Genomic DNA, 18,230 nt, shown 5'->3' on the forward strand with positions numbered 1-18,230 from the left:
TTGTAAAATATATTTCATATAATAAAAGCATGCTAATGTTTATATAAAGTAGGTATTACATCCCTATTTTTACCTTTAAGTTACATTCACCCTAACCTGACACATTAATGCCTACCTGTAGCTTACAAAGAGATCAGTTTCTATGTCCTTTTGAAACAGAATGATATGTGTATTTATATGGCTTATCTTGCATTGTATTGACAGATACTACTAGAAAACTATAGGAAAGCACAATAGCTCCTTTTTCTTCTAAGATAAACTTTCTAAATTGTGGGAAATGTATAAAATGCATGCTTTAATTGGAAATTATGCTTTTTCAGAAGCTTATATTATGTTTGTGGGCTCTGTAGTAATTTAAGGGAAAAAAATGCTTTGTCAAAGGGAGCTTCCACCTTCTCAAGTAGAATTATAGGTTTGCATTTTTTTGTTCTGTCATGACTCACTGTTTTTGACATATTTAAAAGAAATCCATCTCCTTTATCATTACCTACCCAAAAGGAATCTAATATTAGAGAGCAGTTTTTCTCTTAAAGGAGGGCATGAATATACTCCCTTCCATTTTACTATTACTAGAATTTGCATATCTAACTTAAAATGCAAGTATATAGTTGCTTGAAGTTTTCTAATGCTATCTTTATCTTATTTAAAATTATCTGCATGTTAGACTAAAAATCGATGGTTTATCATTGGTATTATAATCTGAAAACAAACCAACAAATAACATTTATAAATGATCTGAAAATGTCCTATATACAATTTTAGCAATATTGGCATAAAGCCAGCATCATTTAAATAGGCAAATGAACTATTTTACACTTTTCTTATCTATTACGCCCTAAAGTCACAGTTTTCCCAAGGCTTTGTATGACTTAGTCACTCTGATAATTTAAATAAGAGCCCCCTACCAACACTCCCCACCAAGCACTAATACTAAGTGAAGTGTACAAGAGTCAATAACACCAAATTAATAAGGCATATTTTCTATGAATTGGCAACACCCTATTTTTAAGAAACTTCAATAAACAGTTACACTGGCATTTTTGTGCAAATTGCCTAAATGCAAGTATCTTTGGCATGTCAAAAAAGAGTTATGTTTTCAAGAGTGTGTGAATGTCATTTACTTTATGTTGAAGTAATTAATTCAAGTAGTATTTATTACATGAATATTAGAGTCAAGTTGCTGTAAAAATAATTTACAGATACATCTTTCCTGCCCACTAGGAGCTTACTTCCTAAGTAAAATAAAGGTGTGGACAATAATACAAATAAATTTTTAACAAATCCTTTTCAATACCTGGCATTTTCTTATTTATTATTTAAAGTTTTCTTTCTTTTATTCACTGTGGAATAGTTGTGCTATTTTCCTTCTTAACTATGTTTCAAAATCCAGATTCATGTTCACTTAAACAAGTCACCTATATTGAGACCATTGTTCTCCAATTATGGGCATAAAGAAGTAAGAAGACCTTTGTAGTAGCTGCATCCAATGATAATTTACATTCAGCTGTTGGTTTCTTCCCTTTCTTTTAGAAGTAGAATGTCTTCTCACTAATCTCTTGAGTTTTCTTTCAGATGATTGTAACATATATACATTCTGTCACTCATTAGTTTAATCAGTGAATTCAAAGAGAATGTGAATTCAAATATTCTCAAGTTATTTGTAACTATTAGTAAGATCACCCTTTGAGTCTCGGTAAAACCACTTCTTATAATTTAGACAAAGCTAGACCTTTGAAATTCAGAAGGTAAATTTAAGCTGAAGATTCCTAGGTGAAATAAGTCCATAAAGAACAATTTTAATGCATATATGGCCAAGGATCAACCCTCCAAACTTCATAATAAAGTGTAGATAGTTGCATGAACTTAGTTGATTTGAGGTCTTAGTAGCTTCCAAATAGATCTCAAATAAACATGTTAAGAGCATGGGTTTAAATGAATCTATATTCTCTTTATATATGTCAAATTATTCTTTTTAAATATTTATTTTTCAGCCTACCCCTCTTGTATTCTCATGGAAGGAGCTGAGTATATCTAATATTAGGAGAACATCCAGAATCCTTTGAGGAGGGGGATGGCTCTTCATATTCATGAAGCTTGCATACTTCTGTTGGTCATCCCCGGATTGGTCACCTCTGCTGCCATCAGTCATGAAGACTATCCTGCTGATGAAGGTGACCAGACTTCCAGTAATGACAATCTGATTTTTGATGACTATCGAGGGAAAGGGTGTGTGGATGACAGTGGCTTTGTATACAAGTTGGGAGAACGATTTTTCCCAGGGCATTCCAACTGTCCATGTGTCTGTGCTCTGGATGGACCTGTTTGTGACCAGCCAGAATGCCCTAAAATTCACCCAAAGTGTACTAAAGTGGAACACAATGGATGCTGTCCTGAGTGCAAAGAAGTGAAAAACTCTTGTGAATATCATGGGAAAAATTACAAAATCTTGGAGGAATTTAAGGTATGAGTTACCCTTTTTATTTATTGAATACTAACTTTTTACACCACATACTTAGATTACTACATTAAAATGACAGTTGGAAAAACACAGTTTTAAATTTCTCTTTGATTAACAAAAATATGACTCCAGTTAGCATAAGTACCAGTGTGGTCAACAAATAGGTAATAGGTTTGTTGATCAGTATCTGTAGGGTTTCACAATAACTTTTTCCTTCAGAAGTATTTGGAGCATGTTACCATCTTTTATTTTTGCCCTTAAACATTTCTTTGGTGTTATAAGAAAATATGTTTTCTGAAGGAAACAACTTTGTTTAAAGGCTATGTGTCCATTAAGTTAATGTTTAAATTTTGTGAGTTTTTGGGTGGGTGTGTGTGTGGCTTATTAGCCTGTAGTTGGAGCCATTTAATTATAGTCTAGAATTATCTATTTAGTGTATGGAAATGCAAGTGCTACAGAGACACACTTCTGAGCTGTGGTCTTTATATTAAGAATATACATTGGACTTACTTATTGTAGAGCATGGTCCCCATTCTGTTCTCTGCTCATTAGATTTTTTTTTTTTTACTTACAGGACCCCAGAGAGAACTGAATTTTTATCATAGTCCCTTGTAAAAGGTAGTAAAAAAAAAAAAAAGACTAATTTTTCAGCCTTTCAGCCTCCATGGTACCATGGTATTTCTTAGTCTTTCTTTTATGCTTGTGTCATATTTTCAAGTAACTTGGAATTCACTTTTATCTCTTATTGGAGTCTCTTTTCTCTAATGGCTAGTTTTAATTAGTGTTTCCTACAGCCAGGTATGAACCCTTTAGGTATAAATTAATATATCAACATGTCCTCAAATGTAATGGCAGTTTGTGCCTTGGAGTTTCTGTCATACTGATGGCTTGATATAAAGGTTTTCATTTCACCTAACTAAGTTCTGTGACAAGGTGCTCAGAATCTTGTAGGCAAAAGAAGATATAGCTAGTTTTCAGTGAGACTGTTTATGTTTGAGAGAAGAAATGTTCAGTTATTAGCACTGACCCAGCTTCCTTCTTTACAAGAATCAAATGGTGGAAGAAGTCAATACATGGAAAAAGGTTTTAACTGATCATGATCAGAGTACTTCCTGTGTATTGGCAATTCATTGCATTTGGTCTATTCCAAGTTATGGGCTCAACCCAGTTCTAATTTACCCAAGGAACCCATTTATTTTAACTAGATTCCTCAGGACACGAGAGAAATTTTAATGATAATTATCATATTCAACTTTCTTACACATAAGTGTTATTCTAGACTTTTTTTTTTCACGCATTATGATACCTTGTTGCACAATATTGAGAAGAGGCTTGAGAGTCTAGTAAAATTACCATTATTGACATCAAATAATAGTTGAGTATCATATATTTATTAATACCTTTCTGGTCTTTAACATATTGGACACATTTTGATATTAGCTACTTTTACTCTTAGGATAACAACAGTAAATGCAAATACTCAACACGTGATTGACTCTAGACGTGGTTCTAGAATCATGTCACTCTCCTCTAACATGCATATTTATCTAGAGTAGAATGCAAAAAGACATTTTAAGATAGCCTAGCCCAAACAAAAAGTACCCAAGATAAAATGTGAGATTATTACATATTGATTACCAAATTATATAAAAGAAGAAAAGATACTGACTTATTTTTTAACTTAGCTCACCACTTAAAATGCTATAGTTTTCCCTGTTTTTATTAGATTTTATTTTATCTCAAAGGTAATAATAATTTTACCATGTCAAACAATAAAGACATATCAAGTTAGTAATTCCTTTACTCCAACTATCTGTCCCTGCTATAGTTAATATTTAATCTGTTGATATGCACAACTTTTTCCCTGACTTTCAATATCATTGATTTTAAATAAATGTGATTTAAAAAAGAAAACAGATGCCACCTTTTCACAAGGATTTAGTTTTAAGAGCTTTAGAGATCATTAATAAGAATGAAGAACTGAGACCAAGAAAGTTTGTTACCTGTCCAAAATTGTCAAGTTATTTAACCTATTTCTAAATATATTCAAACAAGAAAGCCTATATCAAAGCACTCTAGAGTCAGAAAGACCTGGATTCATATCCCAAATTCATCACTTAGATGTAAGATTTTGGAAGGAGTCCTTAAATTTTGGAGCCACAGTAGCATTTGCTACAAAATGGCCATCATGATCATTACTTCTGATGGGAGGAGATGTTGGAAAGATTTTGTGAGATAATTTATATGAAGTTAGCAGTCTTGTGATGACTGGTACACAATAGATATTGAACAAATGGTTGTTTCACTACTTCTAAACTCTAATGTCCAGGGATTTACTCTAAATTCTCCATTCCTCCATGTCTTCACCTACATTTTTATGACGGAAGCTCGATTTTAAAAGTCACTCAAGTGAAAGAATTCCAACACCTTTTTTTAAATGTTCTACTTATCTATGTGAACTATGTACGCCTAAGTAAATATCAGCCATCTGATTGTCTTCTAATTTAGTTTCTTGTCTCTTGTAAGCTGATCTTTAAAGCTGTATGCAACTTTCACATAATAATCTTGGCATGTTATTAAGAAGGTTGTATTACAAGATATTTTTACATGTTATATATTCATCCAACAAGCATTTATTGGGCTTTTTGATATATAAGATACTGTAGGTGTACTGTACATACATTAGAAAGTAAGGTATCTAGAAGGCAAAATCTCCACCCACAAGGAAGGCATGAACAACGTGGAGAGAGAAGTGGGGAAAAGGAAGTCTAAAGTGTGTGATTGTGAAGGTCAACACCAAGGGATTGTGGTGCCAGAAGCTTATCAACATGGTGTGAGGTTTGGTCAGACAAACTTTCTTTTTCTTCAGGATGGTCACAGATGAGCCTTAAAAAATTAAAATTTATCCAGGGAGATTAAAGTTCCAAAGAGGAAACTGCTTGAGCAAAATCAGAGATTGGGATGAATAAAATCTGCAAGGAGAGGAGGGAGATGAGAATAATAGGAAGATGGATCTTACTAAAATGCCATTATAAGGAGAGAGACATAAATTTGCCTAGCATTTTTGGAACGTGGAAAGAGGAACTTGAGTACTGGGCCAAAATATTTAGATTCAGTCTAAAGAATAACAAGGGACAAAATGCAGGTTGTTATACATAGAGATGACCTAGTTAAATATGTTTTTTAAACAGAATGACTTTATAGCCAAGTATATAACTGAATAGAGGTGAAGAGATATTAATGGCTGGGGAGGTGGAGATAACCAGCATGCAAAGGACAAAAACATTCAGGGCAGTCTTGAGGATAAAAATCTAAATTCCCTAGTATAGTCTAGATTCTACACATCAACCTCTCCAAGTATCTCAAACTCTCAGTGACTTCTCTTCCCTGTGTGCTTACACATGCTGTCCCATACTTTTTCACCATTTATACACACCTGTATAAGTCTTACTAGACTGCTTCAGAATTCCATTTAAATCTCATCTCAACTGCAAAGCCCTCTCTGACTGTCCTACTTCTGTATCCTGGGCTGCGTCTCACACCATTATAACAAGGACAATAATCATAGCCAGACACCATTAAGGCCGTTATATGTATTATAGCACATTCATAATAACACTATGAGGTTACACTTTATTAGCACTGTTTTACAGACGAGAAAAACTGAAGCAACCAAAGTGTAAGCAGCTTGCCCAACACCATATCTAAAGTAGAAGAACTAGGATTCAAACCCAGGCATCCTGGCTTCAGAATATAAACTCTTCACCACCTTTACCACCTCTGTCACACTGCAATAACATAAAGTGAAAGGACCTGTCTCTCCCACTGGACAGTGAACCCTTTGAGGCTAGGGACGGTGTTTTCTTTTTTCTCCTCTGTTCCCAACCCTAGCCCCATATAAACCACATAACAGGCATTTAATATATTTGGTGAACAAAATGAGTCAGGTTATAACTGAACACATGGAATAAAAAAAGTTCCTTTAAAATGCCTTCATTTCTTTCTGTTTATGTGTTGACCTCTCCATTTTAATTAGAGAAGCATTCAAGCTTCAGGTAAAGAGTGCTCTTTGGACCCCTAAAGATGACACGCATTGTTCATAAAGCACATATTTCCATACTGCTTCTACTTTCTACTCCTTCTCCCTACCCCTTCCTAACCAATACTCATCTTGGATTGCATCTCCATCCCAAGTGTTGTAATGACCATCCAGTGTTTTAGTTGTGTGGTCTCACTCTATACAGTTACAGAAACATACTGAAGTCCCTACTTCAGTCTTTTCTGATCACTAAATTTAAATGTAAATCACTATGTTGTACACCTGAAACTTATAACATTGTACATCAACTATACCGCAGTAAGAAATAAACATTTAGTGTGGTTAAAAAAAAAATTGATATACATGTGTCACCTGATGGAAAAAATAATGTTATTTATAAACGTTGGGGTTTTTTCAACACTTACTGATGCAAGCTTTGAAAATGGATTTCTCTCTACCCTTTTTGAAAACTCTAAATTTTCCAGTGTTCTGGTAATATTGTATTAAGTTAAAGGTCATTGTATAGTAGGTTTTCTCATCTTTCTTTTATGTGTACTCAGGCAAAATGACACTGGAACCTACTTTTTGAGAAATAAGAAGTATAAATAATAAATTACAATAGCATTTCCTACAGAAAAACTTGATTGGAAATGTAGGTTCTATCAGCTTTGGCTCTGTAATAACTATCTCATGCTGAATTTCTTAAATGGAGAAATAATTTCTTATTTTGCTCAGTATTTTTATAACTCTCACTCAGCTAGAATTAGCCTTTTTGGATTTTTTTATACTTTAAAACTTGTAGTGTTTTAGTTTTATTTCAGACACTGACAGTTGATCAGGTTTCTGGTTTTTATTTTTAATAGGTTCAGTGTGGTTATTTTCTAATTTTGCACATTTTGTAAACATGTTTTCATGCTGTGGTAAGCTGCCTAGTTTTTGCCCTGAATTTTGGATTTAACATTTAAATCTTGAGGAAAGCAGCAAAGAGGACAGAAAATTAATCAGAGTATTCTGCCAAATCATCACACCCATAAAAATTGTCGATGCCAACTAAGGTTTAGAACTGACTTGCTCTTCAATGGGTACATTCACAGGAAGACAGGTTTCCCAACTTTCTCATTAATCTATGCCCCCATCATTAATGTCCAATTAACATTAATGGACATTAAATCTAACATTAAATCTGTAAAAGTGAGTAGAAAGGCTTTTTAAATTTAGGACTGGGAGTTTGTTTTTTATGTCTGTTTGTTTTAATACAGAGAAAGAATGGAAAGTAACACATTCTAGGAACTGATAACCAAATAGGTGAAAGAACAGGAAAAAATGGGGGTCTGTAAAGAAATCTCAATTGAGGGGACTAATAGTTAACACCTTGCAGAAATACAACTTATTGTACCCCACCCACTCATCTGCCATGGCACCAGTTTCTATGAGAGGCACAGAAACTAAGATGTTTGTACTAGGACAGAGGGGTACAGAATGCATCTTTCCAGAGGTATGAAGATTGTATGTATGTATGTATTTTAATGCCACCAAATGGAATCAAATGTGTTATGTCTTGCTGAAATATGAGAGGCAAGGCAGTGAAAGTTTCATCCTAACAACTGGAAGGGTTTTTTTTGTTTTATTTTTATTTTTTTATTTTTATTTTTTGACCCTCTGTATTTATTTTAATAACAGAGAAATGGGTGAATTTTAAGAATATGGGTGGGATTTTTAAAGATATTTTTCCCAAGAGAGGATATACAAGTTCTCAACAAATGATTAATGGAACAAACAGGGGCATTTGTAAGATTTCATCCAAAGAAAGTCCTAGAAAACATCATAATTTCATACAACAAAGATAATTGAGGTCTTTGTTGGGAGATTGAAAAGATGAAAAGACTAATTCCACAATCACTGACTCTGCAAAATGCAGTTTTTGTTTTGTGGAACATGCTGTAGTTGTTAATATTGAAACTGCCTTTGAGTGAATTCAAGAATGGCTTCTCCTTTCAAGTAGCTACAAAATAACAGAGATTAAGTAATCTTAATCAGTAATGACAGTTGGTCCTCTGGAGCTCAGCCCTCAGCCTGTACAACAAACACGCTCAAAGTGGATAATTCTCAATGGGGGATGTCCATCTTTGTAAATAACTAGGGAGCCTCTGCTCAATTTGTATAATGTCTGACCAGTTTCAAAGATTAGAAGTCAATTTTGTTAAAACTTTATAAAGTTCCTCAAACCTTTCTCTTTCTTTTTATATTGTGCTCACTTGACATGTTTTAATTCTACAAAACTACATTAAATCTAGAAAACAGACCAGATTTTTGAAATAATTTTTCAAAAGCCCCGATGAGAACTGGAAATGACCCTCAACACTTTTTAAAATGAGAGATTAGAATTGTAGGAATAAATGGCTTCCAAGTTAACCCCTGAAGGATGAAATAGTCTGAAAAAGTCTCTTGCTTTAAATTTTAAGAGACTTGATGGTCAGCTGGCCCTTTGATTAGTTATATATAGACTCACCCACTGATTTTTATCGCTGTCCTTCGTATGGCAAGATGCTGCCGTTAATGGTGTTAACTGTGTGATAAGCATGACTACAGAGATTTGTGTGTGGCCTTCTGTTCCCAGGGCACACCAGGAGATTGGTGTTTGATCTGTGGCCACATCTGAGATTTGCAGAGCTTATCACTGCTAGTGACTACCTCACACTTGAGGTCAGTCATGAGCTGTGTGTAGACTTCGCTGTCCATTCCTTACTGACTCTCCAATACTGTGAGAAGATGAACCTGAAAAGAGAGGGACCTGGTAGTCTCCCCTCCAAACTTTAATTGTACAAGATTCTGAATATGTCAGAAATTTGCTTATTTTTAATTGTGGTTTTACTCACCAAAACACGTAATTAGTCAATGGTGTGATACTAACAAGCATGTTTTCTTCTGTCTCTTATATCTTATTTCATAAATTAGGTCTACATATTTTATGCAAATTTTGTGTATTAATCTATAATCTATACAGTCTAAATTGAAATTGCTTCATACATGCGTTGTATGTGTATGTGTGTGAAATTTGAGGGAGCTGGGAAATGCTCTTACTTTAAGAAAATCTTTTTCTACTCCTCCTTATTCTCCCTGACAATATTTTTGTTTTGTTTTGTTTTCCTATAGCTTGATTTATATATCAGGCAGTGTGTTTTATGAAGGACAGCACAAGAAAAAACTATTGGTCTATTTTTTAGTTGTATTTTGCCAAGCTTTCGAGGAACAGCTTGAAACAAATAACTAGAGGCGATGTGAAGTGATCAGTGGGTTTGCTTATCCCGGTGATCTTTCTCAAGCCTTAGTCATTACTAATTGGGGACTGGCTTATTTTAGAGTCTGTACTTTGGACTATTAATCACCTCTGATTAGCATCAGTAATCTCAGTCTCACATATCACCAGTGTTGATTTCCTTGCTTCCAGCCTGCCATACACCACATCACAATAAAGCCATCTTTGCAAGAATCTAATGACACCACGAAAAGAGTGAATAAAGTACTAAAGTGACAAAAAAATTCATTTATGTCCTGAAAAAGCTTTTAGATATTATTTTATGACTGTATAAATTTGTTTAAAGTGGATACAAATCCACTGAACACAACTCTTAATTTCCTCCCTATTATGTCATGAGACCATGAACAAAACTCAAATAATTTTAATCCTTCTATCTATAGGATGGATACAATAATGTCATCATATGTCTTATGAAGAATTAATAGTATTGGGAATTTGAAAATTAAAGTATTGCATATCAATTTATAATTAACAATTCTGACTGCTCAAAAGTTTGTGTTTTTTTTTTTAATTAAACATTACTTGGTTGGGATTTTGAAATCATTTTGTTTTAATATTGACCCTTGACTATGATTGTTATTTCTTGGCATGGGATTGGATTTCTAGTATCTGAGTTTATACAAGTTCTATTTATAAAAGGCAAGCATTATGGGTTGTTTTTGTTTTTAAATCTAAGTCCTTCCTACTCTTAAGAGCTGACAACAGAATTTTGGATATGGAAAAGAACTTTGAACTTATTTTACAGATGATAAAACAAAGACCAACAGAACTTAGTAAAAACACCACAATGGCTGGCATAGCTTACTATTTGCAAAGGCAATATAAATATATTTCTTTCCTGTGGTCTTTTACCTACATTTTAAGCCTTCAGGTTTAATGCTCACTTGCATCTTCCTTTCCAATAAATACATTGGATGCAAACATTTATTTCATCCAATTGTCTATAGAAATGTGGTATCAGGACCTAGCTCCATGACAACCTAGAGTTACAAGTAGACAAGAACAATAAAATATTGCCATATCTAAAATCTGTCTTTGACACAGATAGAGGACAATTTGCAAAAGGAGCCTAAGTTTACAAAGGCTCTAATAAAAAGAGGATCCTTTGCCTAAAAATGAAAAATTCCATAATCAAACCAAACAATATAGGCCAAAATAAAATTATAATATATTAAACACTGCTTATTTATTTTCACGGAGACTACTTTATACTAGGAAGTAACAAAGGAACTAAATTAGCTGCTCTTGCCATATAGTTGATTTTAGGAACTGAGGACCTGTGTTCTTGAATTTTTTCACTCTGCAAACTCCCACCTCTCACTACATGACAGGAATGGAGTATGAAAAATGGATGGAGTGTACAAAAATCTCTAGTTGCTTGGCATTAGAACAAAGGGATATCCCTAAACTGGCATATGATCAGTATCATCTAAGGCAAGAATGCTGCAAAAATTCACATCCCTTGACCTCTTTCTCTTCAATGCCAACTGAAATGATTTAAATTTATATTTTTCTAAAGTTTCCCAGATTATTCTAATGATCAGCTGGAATTTTAGTAAGGATTTTTTATTTTTTTTCATGGGCAAGTAAATTTGAGAAATGATGCGTCCTTTACTATCTCTTGGAAATGTGCACTGCTTGAATGTATATATTAATATATACTAACAGTGCTTGAACATTTTTTAAAGCTTTGAGAGTCAGTATGTACACAGTTCAACAGCTAAGAGCTCAACAGTATGGTGAAAACTGTATTTTACAGTAGGTTCTACCACTTACCAGCTAAGTGACCCAGGCACACATTACTTTACCTCTTATGTCTTAGTGCAGACATCTCTAAAATAGAGATAATAGTAAAAACTACTTGGAACACAATAAGGGATTCATAAAAGTTATCTGACATTTTTACTACTATTACTACTTACCTGTATTTAAGTCCAGTATTTCACAGATTTATGTAACAGCAGAATACTTTTTCTCTGAACATCTATTAACATCTTAAAGTTCATAAGTGTTCAATGAAACAGTTTAAGAAGTATTTTGTTAATGACCAAGATCATCCTTTATTCCTTTATCTGACTCTGATGGGCAGTTAATGATAAAAATCTATATATCTCAGCTTATCTTTTATTGCCTGGTCCTTTTTAAAGTTTCCAAAATTGCAGTTAATGTGGTTATTTACGGTAATTTATTAATTTGTGTTACATAAAACAATTTAAATGGACAATGACTTATTCAAAATAATAATGATGATGCCAGTTACATATAACCAAAAATCTAAGACAGGGATCAGCACACTACAATCCATTAGCCAAATTCAGCTCACCACCTGTTTTTATAAGTACAGTTTTATTGGAAAATAGCAATGCTTATTCATTATGTATTGTGCATAGTGGCTTTCAGGCTGCAATCCAGCCCTGAGTAGTTGCTCCAGAGATTATATGACCCAAATAGGTCAAAAATATTTACTGTCTGGTTTTCTGTAGAAAAAGTTTGCCAACTTCTGATCTAGGATCAAATTCTTCTTCTTCCCTCCCTTTCTACTTCCCTCAAATTGTACTTTCATGTAACCCGCATTCTTCAAAGTTACAAATTCTTTGGGTACTGTTAGGTATAGGTTTTACTTCATTTGTAGGTGGTCTCGGGGATGTCTTTCTACGTGTGTAAATCTTCAAAGGCATCTAAATTTGCCTATTTTAAGTATATTATACATACTTAACAGCAGACGTGTTAAGTCTCTTTGCACATTTGTCTCCAAGGAGTACGGCTTTGCTCTTTGCATTGATATATAATAATTGAATAACTTTCCACTTACTGAGAATTCTCGGATGAAATAGATAAGCAAAGATGATTAAAATGTCATATTTTGATATCCCATCTGCTCTCCTTTGACAGTGTGACAAGTAGGTATTTTTCATTTAGTGTAATATAATAGATATATTTCTTATTATATTAATAAATGAAAATATGTATATTGTCTGCTCACTTATTAAGTTCACTAACATCTTTTCAAGTCAACTTATATAATCCATGGTTTGATTCCATTAGATGTCCTAAGTGTCTCTGACATGTAGAGAGGCGATAGGTCTTGGTGGGGGGTGTAAAAAAATGTATAAGACCCTCAAGGTACGCCTAGTCTATCAAAATGAATAACACAGGTACCACTAATAGCAGATGGCGTGGGCTGATTGCTCTAGGAACTCATATGAAGAAAGAAATAATTCAGTCTGAAGAGCTTAGGAAGATCCTAGGAGTGAGGATTTCAGTGCACTGAAAACATCTTAGACAAAACAGGAAAATTGGCAAAAGTCAATGGAAAAGCACGTTCAGAGAAAAGTGAGTTAACCCAAGTGGCCAGAGCAGAGGGTATAGAGAGGATAAAAAGTGAGAGATAAGAGAGAGAAGGGAGTGTGGCACCCACTCACAATGTGGATGCCAGGTTCAGGAGCTTGGGGCAAAGCCTGGACCAAGTAGAAAATTACTACATGGCTTGAGTCAGGGAAGTGACACAACCAGATTTGTGCCTGAGGGAAATACAAATAATTGTTGACAATTTTATGAAATATTTTGCATCTTTGTTCCTTCGTTGAATGATTTAGTTCTAAGATATTTTTATTCTCATGTTATAAACAAGAAGGGACGCTTCTGACTCTAATTCTAATGCTCTATTACACCTGCCCAGATTCCATGAGTATACTGTGGACATTATGAAAGAAATGTGATAGAGATGGCTTATTTTTCATTTGAGTGTGCACATCCTATATTCTGAAATACCTGTTCAATTATAACTCTGAAATATTTCATGTTAAGTCTCATATCTTTCTGACGGAAATGTAGTACACTGCTAACATGAAAATTAGCAAATTAGGAAATTTGGAAATTTGAAAATTAGGAAATTCTTTGCCTGCTCCATGTTTTACATGGCTCAATTGGCTTCACTTAAAAAACTCCCATGGCAATAAAGAAGGTTGCATCTAAGGTGCATTACTATTTATTTAAAAAAAAAAAAAAAAACCTACATTCTGAATGCAGTAAGGATTGACCAGGAATATTGCAAATATTGCAAATTTAGTTATTGTTTTCATTTTAAATTTCTGCATCAGGAAAACACAAATTAAAAGCAACAACAAAGAAAACGTGGGCCTTGAAAGTGCTTTTTTGCAGCCTTAGAAATACCACAGTCATTGTAGAAACTCCCAGTGGTTACCAAATTCAGTCCTATTTCTGTATGAGAAGAGGACAGCCCAGCTCCCTGAAACTCCACTTATTTTCACTGTATGTTAAATAGGACAGAGAAAAAATTAAAATTGTTCAGTCTAACTTTAATTTTTTCCCAACATTAAAAATAAAAGTCTGCTAAAATAGCAAACCTTTGACTGCTGAGATTTAGAAAGCTTCCTTAGGGAGAAACAGGACAATCACAGAGAATTTTCCTTTTGTTAATGAGACTCTAGGCCTTTCACATTGAAAGTAGAAGATACTTTAATCAGGACTCCAAAAAATGAGAGCTCAAGTTACCCTGTTGCAAATCTGTTTTTGGCAAGACTCTGATTAAAGATTGAAGTTTCATCACTGTAAATAAGAATCTAATAAACTATCGAAAAAATGTTGTCCAATGTCATTCTTAGTCTAAACACAATCTGAGTGCAAACATTGCTACATTTTAGAGATGCAACACAGATTGCTCTCAAAACTAAAATATATATTCTTTACAAACTTAATATCTCAAATAATTCGTATTGGAAATGATTATGTGATAATGTAATAAAAATAATTTATGATCAATATACAGTGGGAGAAATACACAGCCACTGAAAATGAACAAAGGGAAATTAAAATTTAAAAAAAAACAAAAAAACACTGGTCAAGTTGAAAGCTACGATGACAATGACAGTCATTTACCCAATGCTGCATAATTTACAACCTCCTTCAAATATTACATTATTTCCTTTTTGTCTCATAAGAATCCAATGAGGAAAATTAGAGCTCCCTTAATATTATGTTATTATTAACTCCATCTTACAAATAAGAAAAACCAGTGTCAAGTGGGTTTAAATAACCTGTCAAGGTAATACAACAGTGTTTGATGGCAGGACTTGAGCTCCAAATGTGCCTACTCCACATTTTCCAATAGCTGAATTCCATTGGTCCGTAGCACTAACAATTTTTATACATGGCTACAAAGTTTTGACTGCTTCTGCTTTACTTGCACAAAAGATACACACTAAAGTCAGAAAGTTTATCAAGAAATTACTCAAGATTTTTTCAATTTCAATACTGTAATTTTCAATTACAATGTTCTTTCATATTATTGCCCATAAGCCATCCCAATCTATTTTTGTGGAATAAGGTGTAAGCTATGAATTAAGCATCAAATAGTGTAGTATAAAATATAGTAGGAAATTGCTGTTTGGACTTAAAATGAAAATATTTTAATATTAGCAATTATAAAGCACTTTATTAATTTTTAATTACTCTATTTATAACATGGAAAAGAATATTACTAGTAAATGGAAAATGAAGGAAAGATTTGTTAAGTAATAATCTGATTGGCATTCCCAATACAAATGGATTTTTGTATAGGAGTGCCTATAACTCCCATCCCGCAGACCCTGAAAAGCTGTGAACTCAGTATCATCCACGCAAGGCTAGAAGGCTAGAGTTTATGGCCCTCTCTGTTATCACCTTCGCTCAGTGTTTCCTGTAGAATAGAACTGATTGTATTTGTCTCTTACGTGAACTTTCACACTGTAGAATTCTCACGGTGATGTATTCTCCCCCACCCACACATGACCTTATTTTAATGCTGTTGTAGATGATAGGCTTTTAACTGATATCAACAGTTGTCCTTCACAGTGTCAACAGGAAAGTTTTGAAGTTATACAGTTGCTCACTTTTCCCTTGTTGCATAAATGTGTAATAAATGGAACATCCTTAGCATGGAGACATACAGGCTCTACTTGAAATACTCAGTTCCTTGTCAAAGACCTTTGTACTAAAAGCAATTGTCAATCCAGAGTATCAGTGAAGAACTAGAGACTGCTGCTTTTCTAGGCTATTTCACAAGTATAGGTGTGATATCAGTACTTTATCAAAATCTTTATCTTGAATCTGCTAGCCTTTGTCTACACCTTTGGGTTCTCCTTTGAAGATCCTAGAGGCAACTAAAACATCCTTTATTTTCCTCTTAAATACACACTGATATTTCTTCTTAAGTGTGCATTTGCCTACTTAAAAAAATACATCTGTGATTGCAACTGAAGAGTGGTTTTTGCTTACCTTCTCCTTATCTATATTTTATTTTTCTCTATGCTGGTCTTCATTTTTCAGAAAAAGCTATGTTTTATTGTCATAAAACTCCTTGAAAATACTCAGATTAAAAAAATGGTTCTATATACCATCAGTTTATCAGAATAGGCAATATATAATTGTAGGGTTGCCTATCCTTAAAACAAATGCCAAAATATATTTAAATAATTTTTAGAAGAAAATATTTTAGAGAAAAAAAAACCCATTAATATAATGTCATTGTTGTGTTGCAACTATAATGATGAGTTTTCAAGAATGAGTAAACTTTCCATACTTGACAATAATTTTAGACTGGTTATTTCATCAACTGTTTTTGCAATATTCTTGTGTTTTACATTAGCTCAGAGTAAATGCAAATGAGTAGAAGGATTAAATTTAATAATTCTGTCTTCCATTATAATAGTACCATCAGTTATTCTTATAAATAATCAATTGATTTAAAAACTCAAAACTTATTTTTATAGACATCTAGATTATCACTATTGCTATTTATTGAGGGAAGGCTAGCTATGGAGTTCATCTTAGTATACCTTATATACATTATTTTGTGTAAATACACATTTAATAAATATGCTGAATAAATAATTTTTAAAATTTGTATCATTTCTGAATTTTAGTTTATTACCTACCTAGTTTACTGTATCTACATGGGCAAAGCTATGTGCACTCTTTACAATTGCTTGACTAAAATGTTTGTGTTTTCAACAAGCATGAAGTAGTTTTTGACAGACACCATAGAAATAATATTCCAGCATATATTATCAAAATACCAACTTCTCATAAAGAATATCTACTACTTAACTTGTTACTCAAATGATACAATCATACACATCTGCTGACCAATGGAGGTGATTATAAAAAAAATCTATGTATCTGTTTTTTTATTTGCTTCAGCAGTATTGAAATTCATAAAGAAGTTCCAGCTCTATGTCCATAAATTGATTAGACTTAAAACCTCAGTGTTTCAAATATGCTCCAATCAATAGGACAGATCACTGAAGAGGTCACTGCAATCCCATTAGACATAGGACAATGGGGAGCATTTTAATCAGTGACACAATGGGTCTTATTTCAGATGATTGTGAATTTTGGTTAAAATCCATTGGACCCATTGATTATTAGGTGACATCTGCCACATGCAAGTTACTGGCTACAGGATTGGCAGTGGATGTTAAATACTCTTGTACTCTGTAATTTAATGTATATTTTAATGAACTGAACAGTGAGATTTCTGACAGACATCAGCAACTTTGAAATAGAGTCTTCCAAATTTCTCATAGAGTCTGAAAGTAATGAGATTTGTTCCATAAAGTGATGAAATTTATGCCATAAATTATCTCTAAGAGAAGAGTGCTTCTTAAAGCAGAAACATTTCCTTGGTAGAGATCAGATTTAAAATAGTTGTTTAATAAGAAGTTTTTGGAAAAGCAGTCTGTGCTATGTTCTCTCTGAAAATTTTTGCCCGTTATCAAAGAAATGGAGTGCCACGTGGGTCCAAGGCCCACTATCACCTGGACAGAAGGAAAGCCATCGATATAGTTACTGTGCTAAAACTTGGCACTTAGAATATATCCTATTAATAAAGATGCAGACATAGAGAATGGACTTGAGGACATGGGGAGGGGGCAGGGTAAGCTGGGACAAAGTGAGAGAGTGGCATGGATATATATACACTCCCAAATGTAAAACAGATAGCTAGTGGGAAGCAGCCGCATAGCACAGGGAGATCAGCTCGGTGCTTTGTGACCACCTAGAGGGGTGGGATAGGGAGGGTGGGAGGGAGACGCAAGAGGGAGGGGATATGGGGATATATGTATACGTATAGCTGATTCACTTTGTTATACAGCAGAAGGTAACACACCATTGTAAAGCAATTATACTCCAATAAAGATGTTAAAAAAAAAAGAATACATCCTATCCATTTATGTATCCATCCATTCAATCTTCAACAATATTCACAGAGGACTTTCTAGGAATCAAGTTTTGTTTCTCAGAGTATTCAGCATGTGTTTTGTTGGACTTTGTACTTTAACTCATCCTTTAGGAAAAAGGACATGTTTAAAATCAGGGCAGGACAGGAATAGAAATGCAGACATAGAGAACGGACG

At 33.7% G+C, this 18,230-nt stretch overlaps 1 protein-coding gene across 1 annotated transcript in view; it reads left to right on the forward strand.

The window, feature by feature from the left end:
- Nucleotides 1-2,071: 2,071 nt before the first annotated feature.
- VWC2L (von Willebrand factor C domain containing 2 like) overlaps nucleotides 2,072-18,230 on the forward strand; it is a 155,844-nt gene continuing 139,685 nt past the window's right edge. The window contains exon 1 of the mRNA XM_036858863.1: nucleotides 2,072-2,461. Within this exon, the coding sequence (XP_036714758.1) occupies nucleotides 2,072-2,461 (390 nt within the window). The remainder of the gene's footprint in view (nucleotides 2,462-18,230) is intronic.

This window comes from Balaenoptera musculus, chromosome 7 (assembly GCF_009873245.2).
Source record: "Balaenoptera musculus isolate JJ_BM4_2016_0621 chromosome 7, mBalMus1.pri.v3, whole genome shotgun sequence".
Taxonomy (NCBI): domain Eukaryota; kingdom Metazoa; phylum Chordata; class Mammalia; order Artiodactyla; family Balaenopteridae; genus Balaenoptera; species Balaenoptera musculus.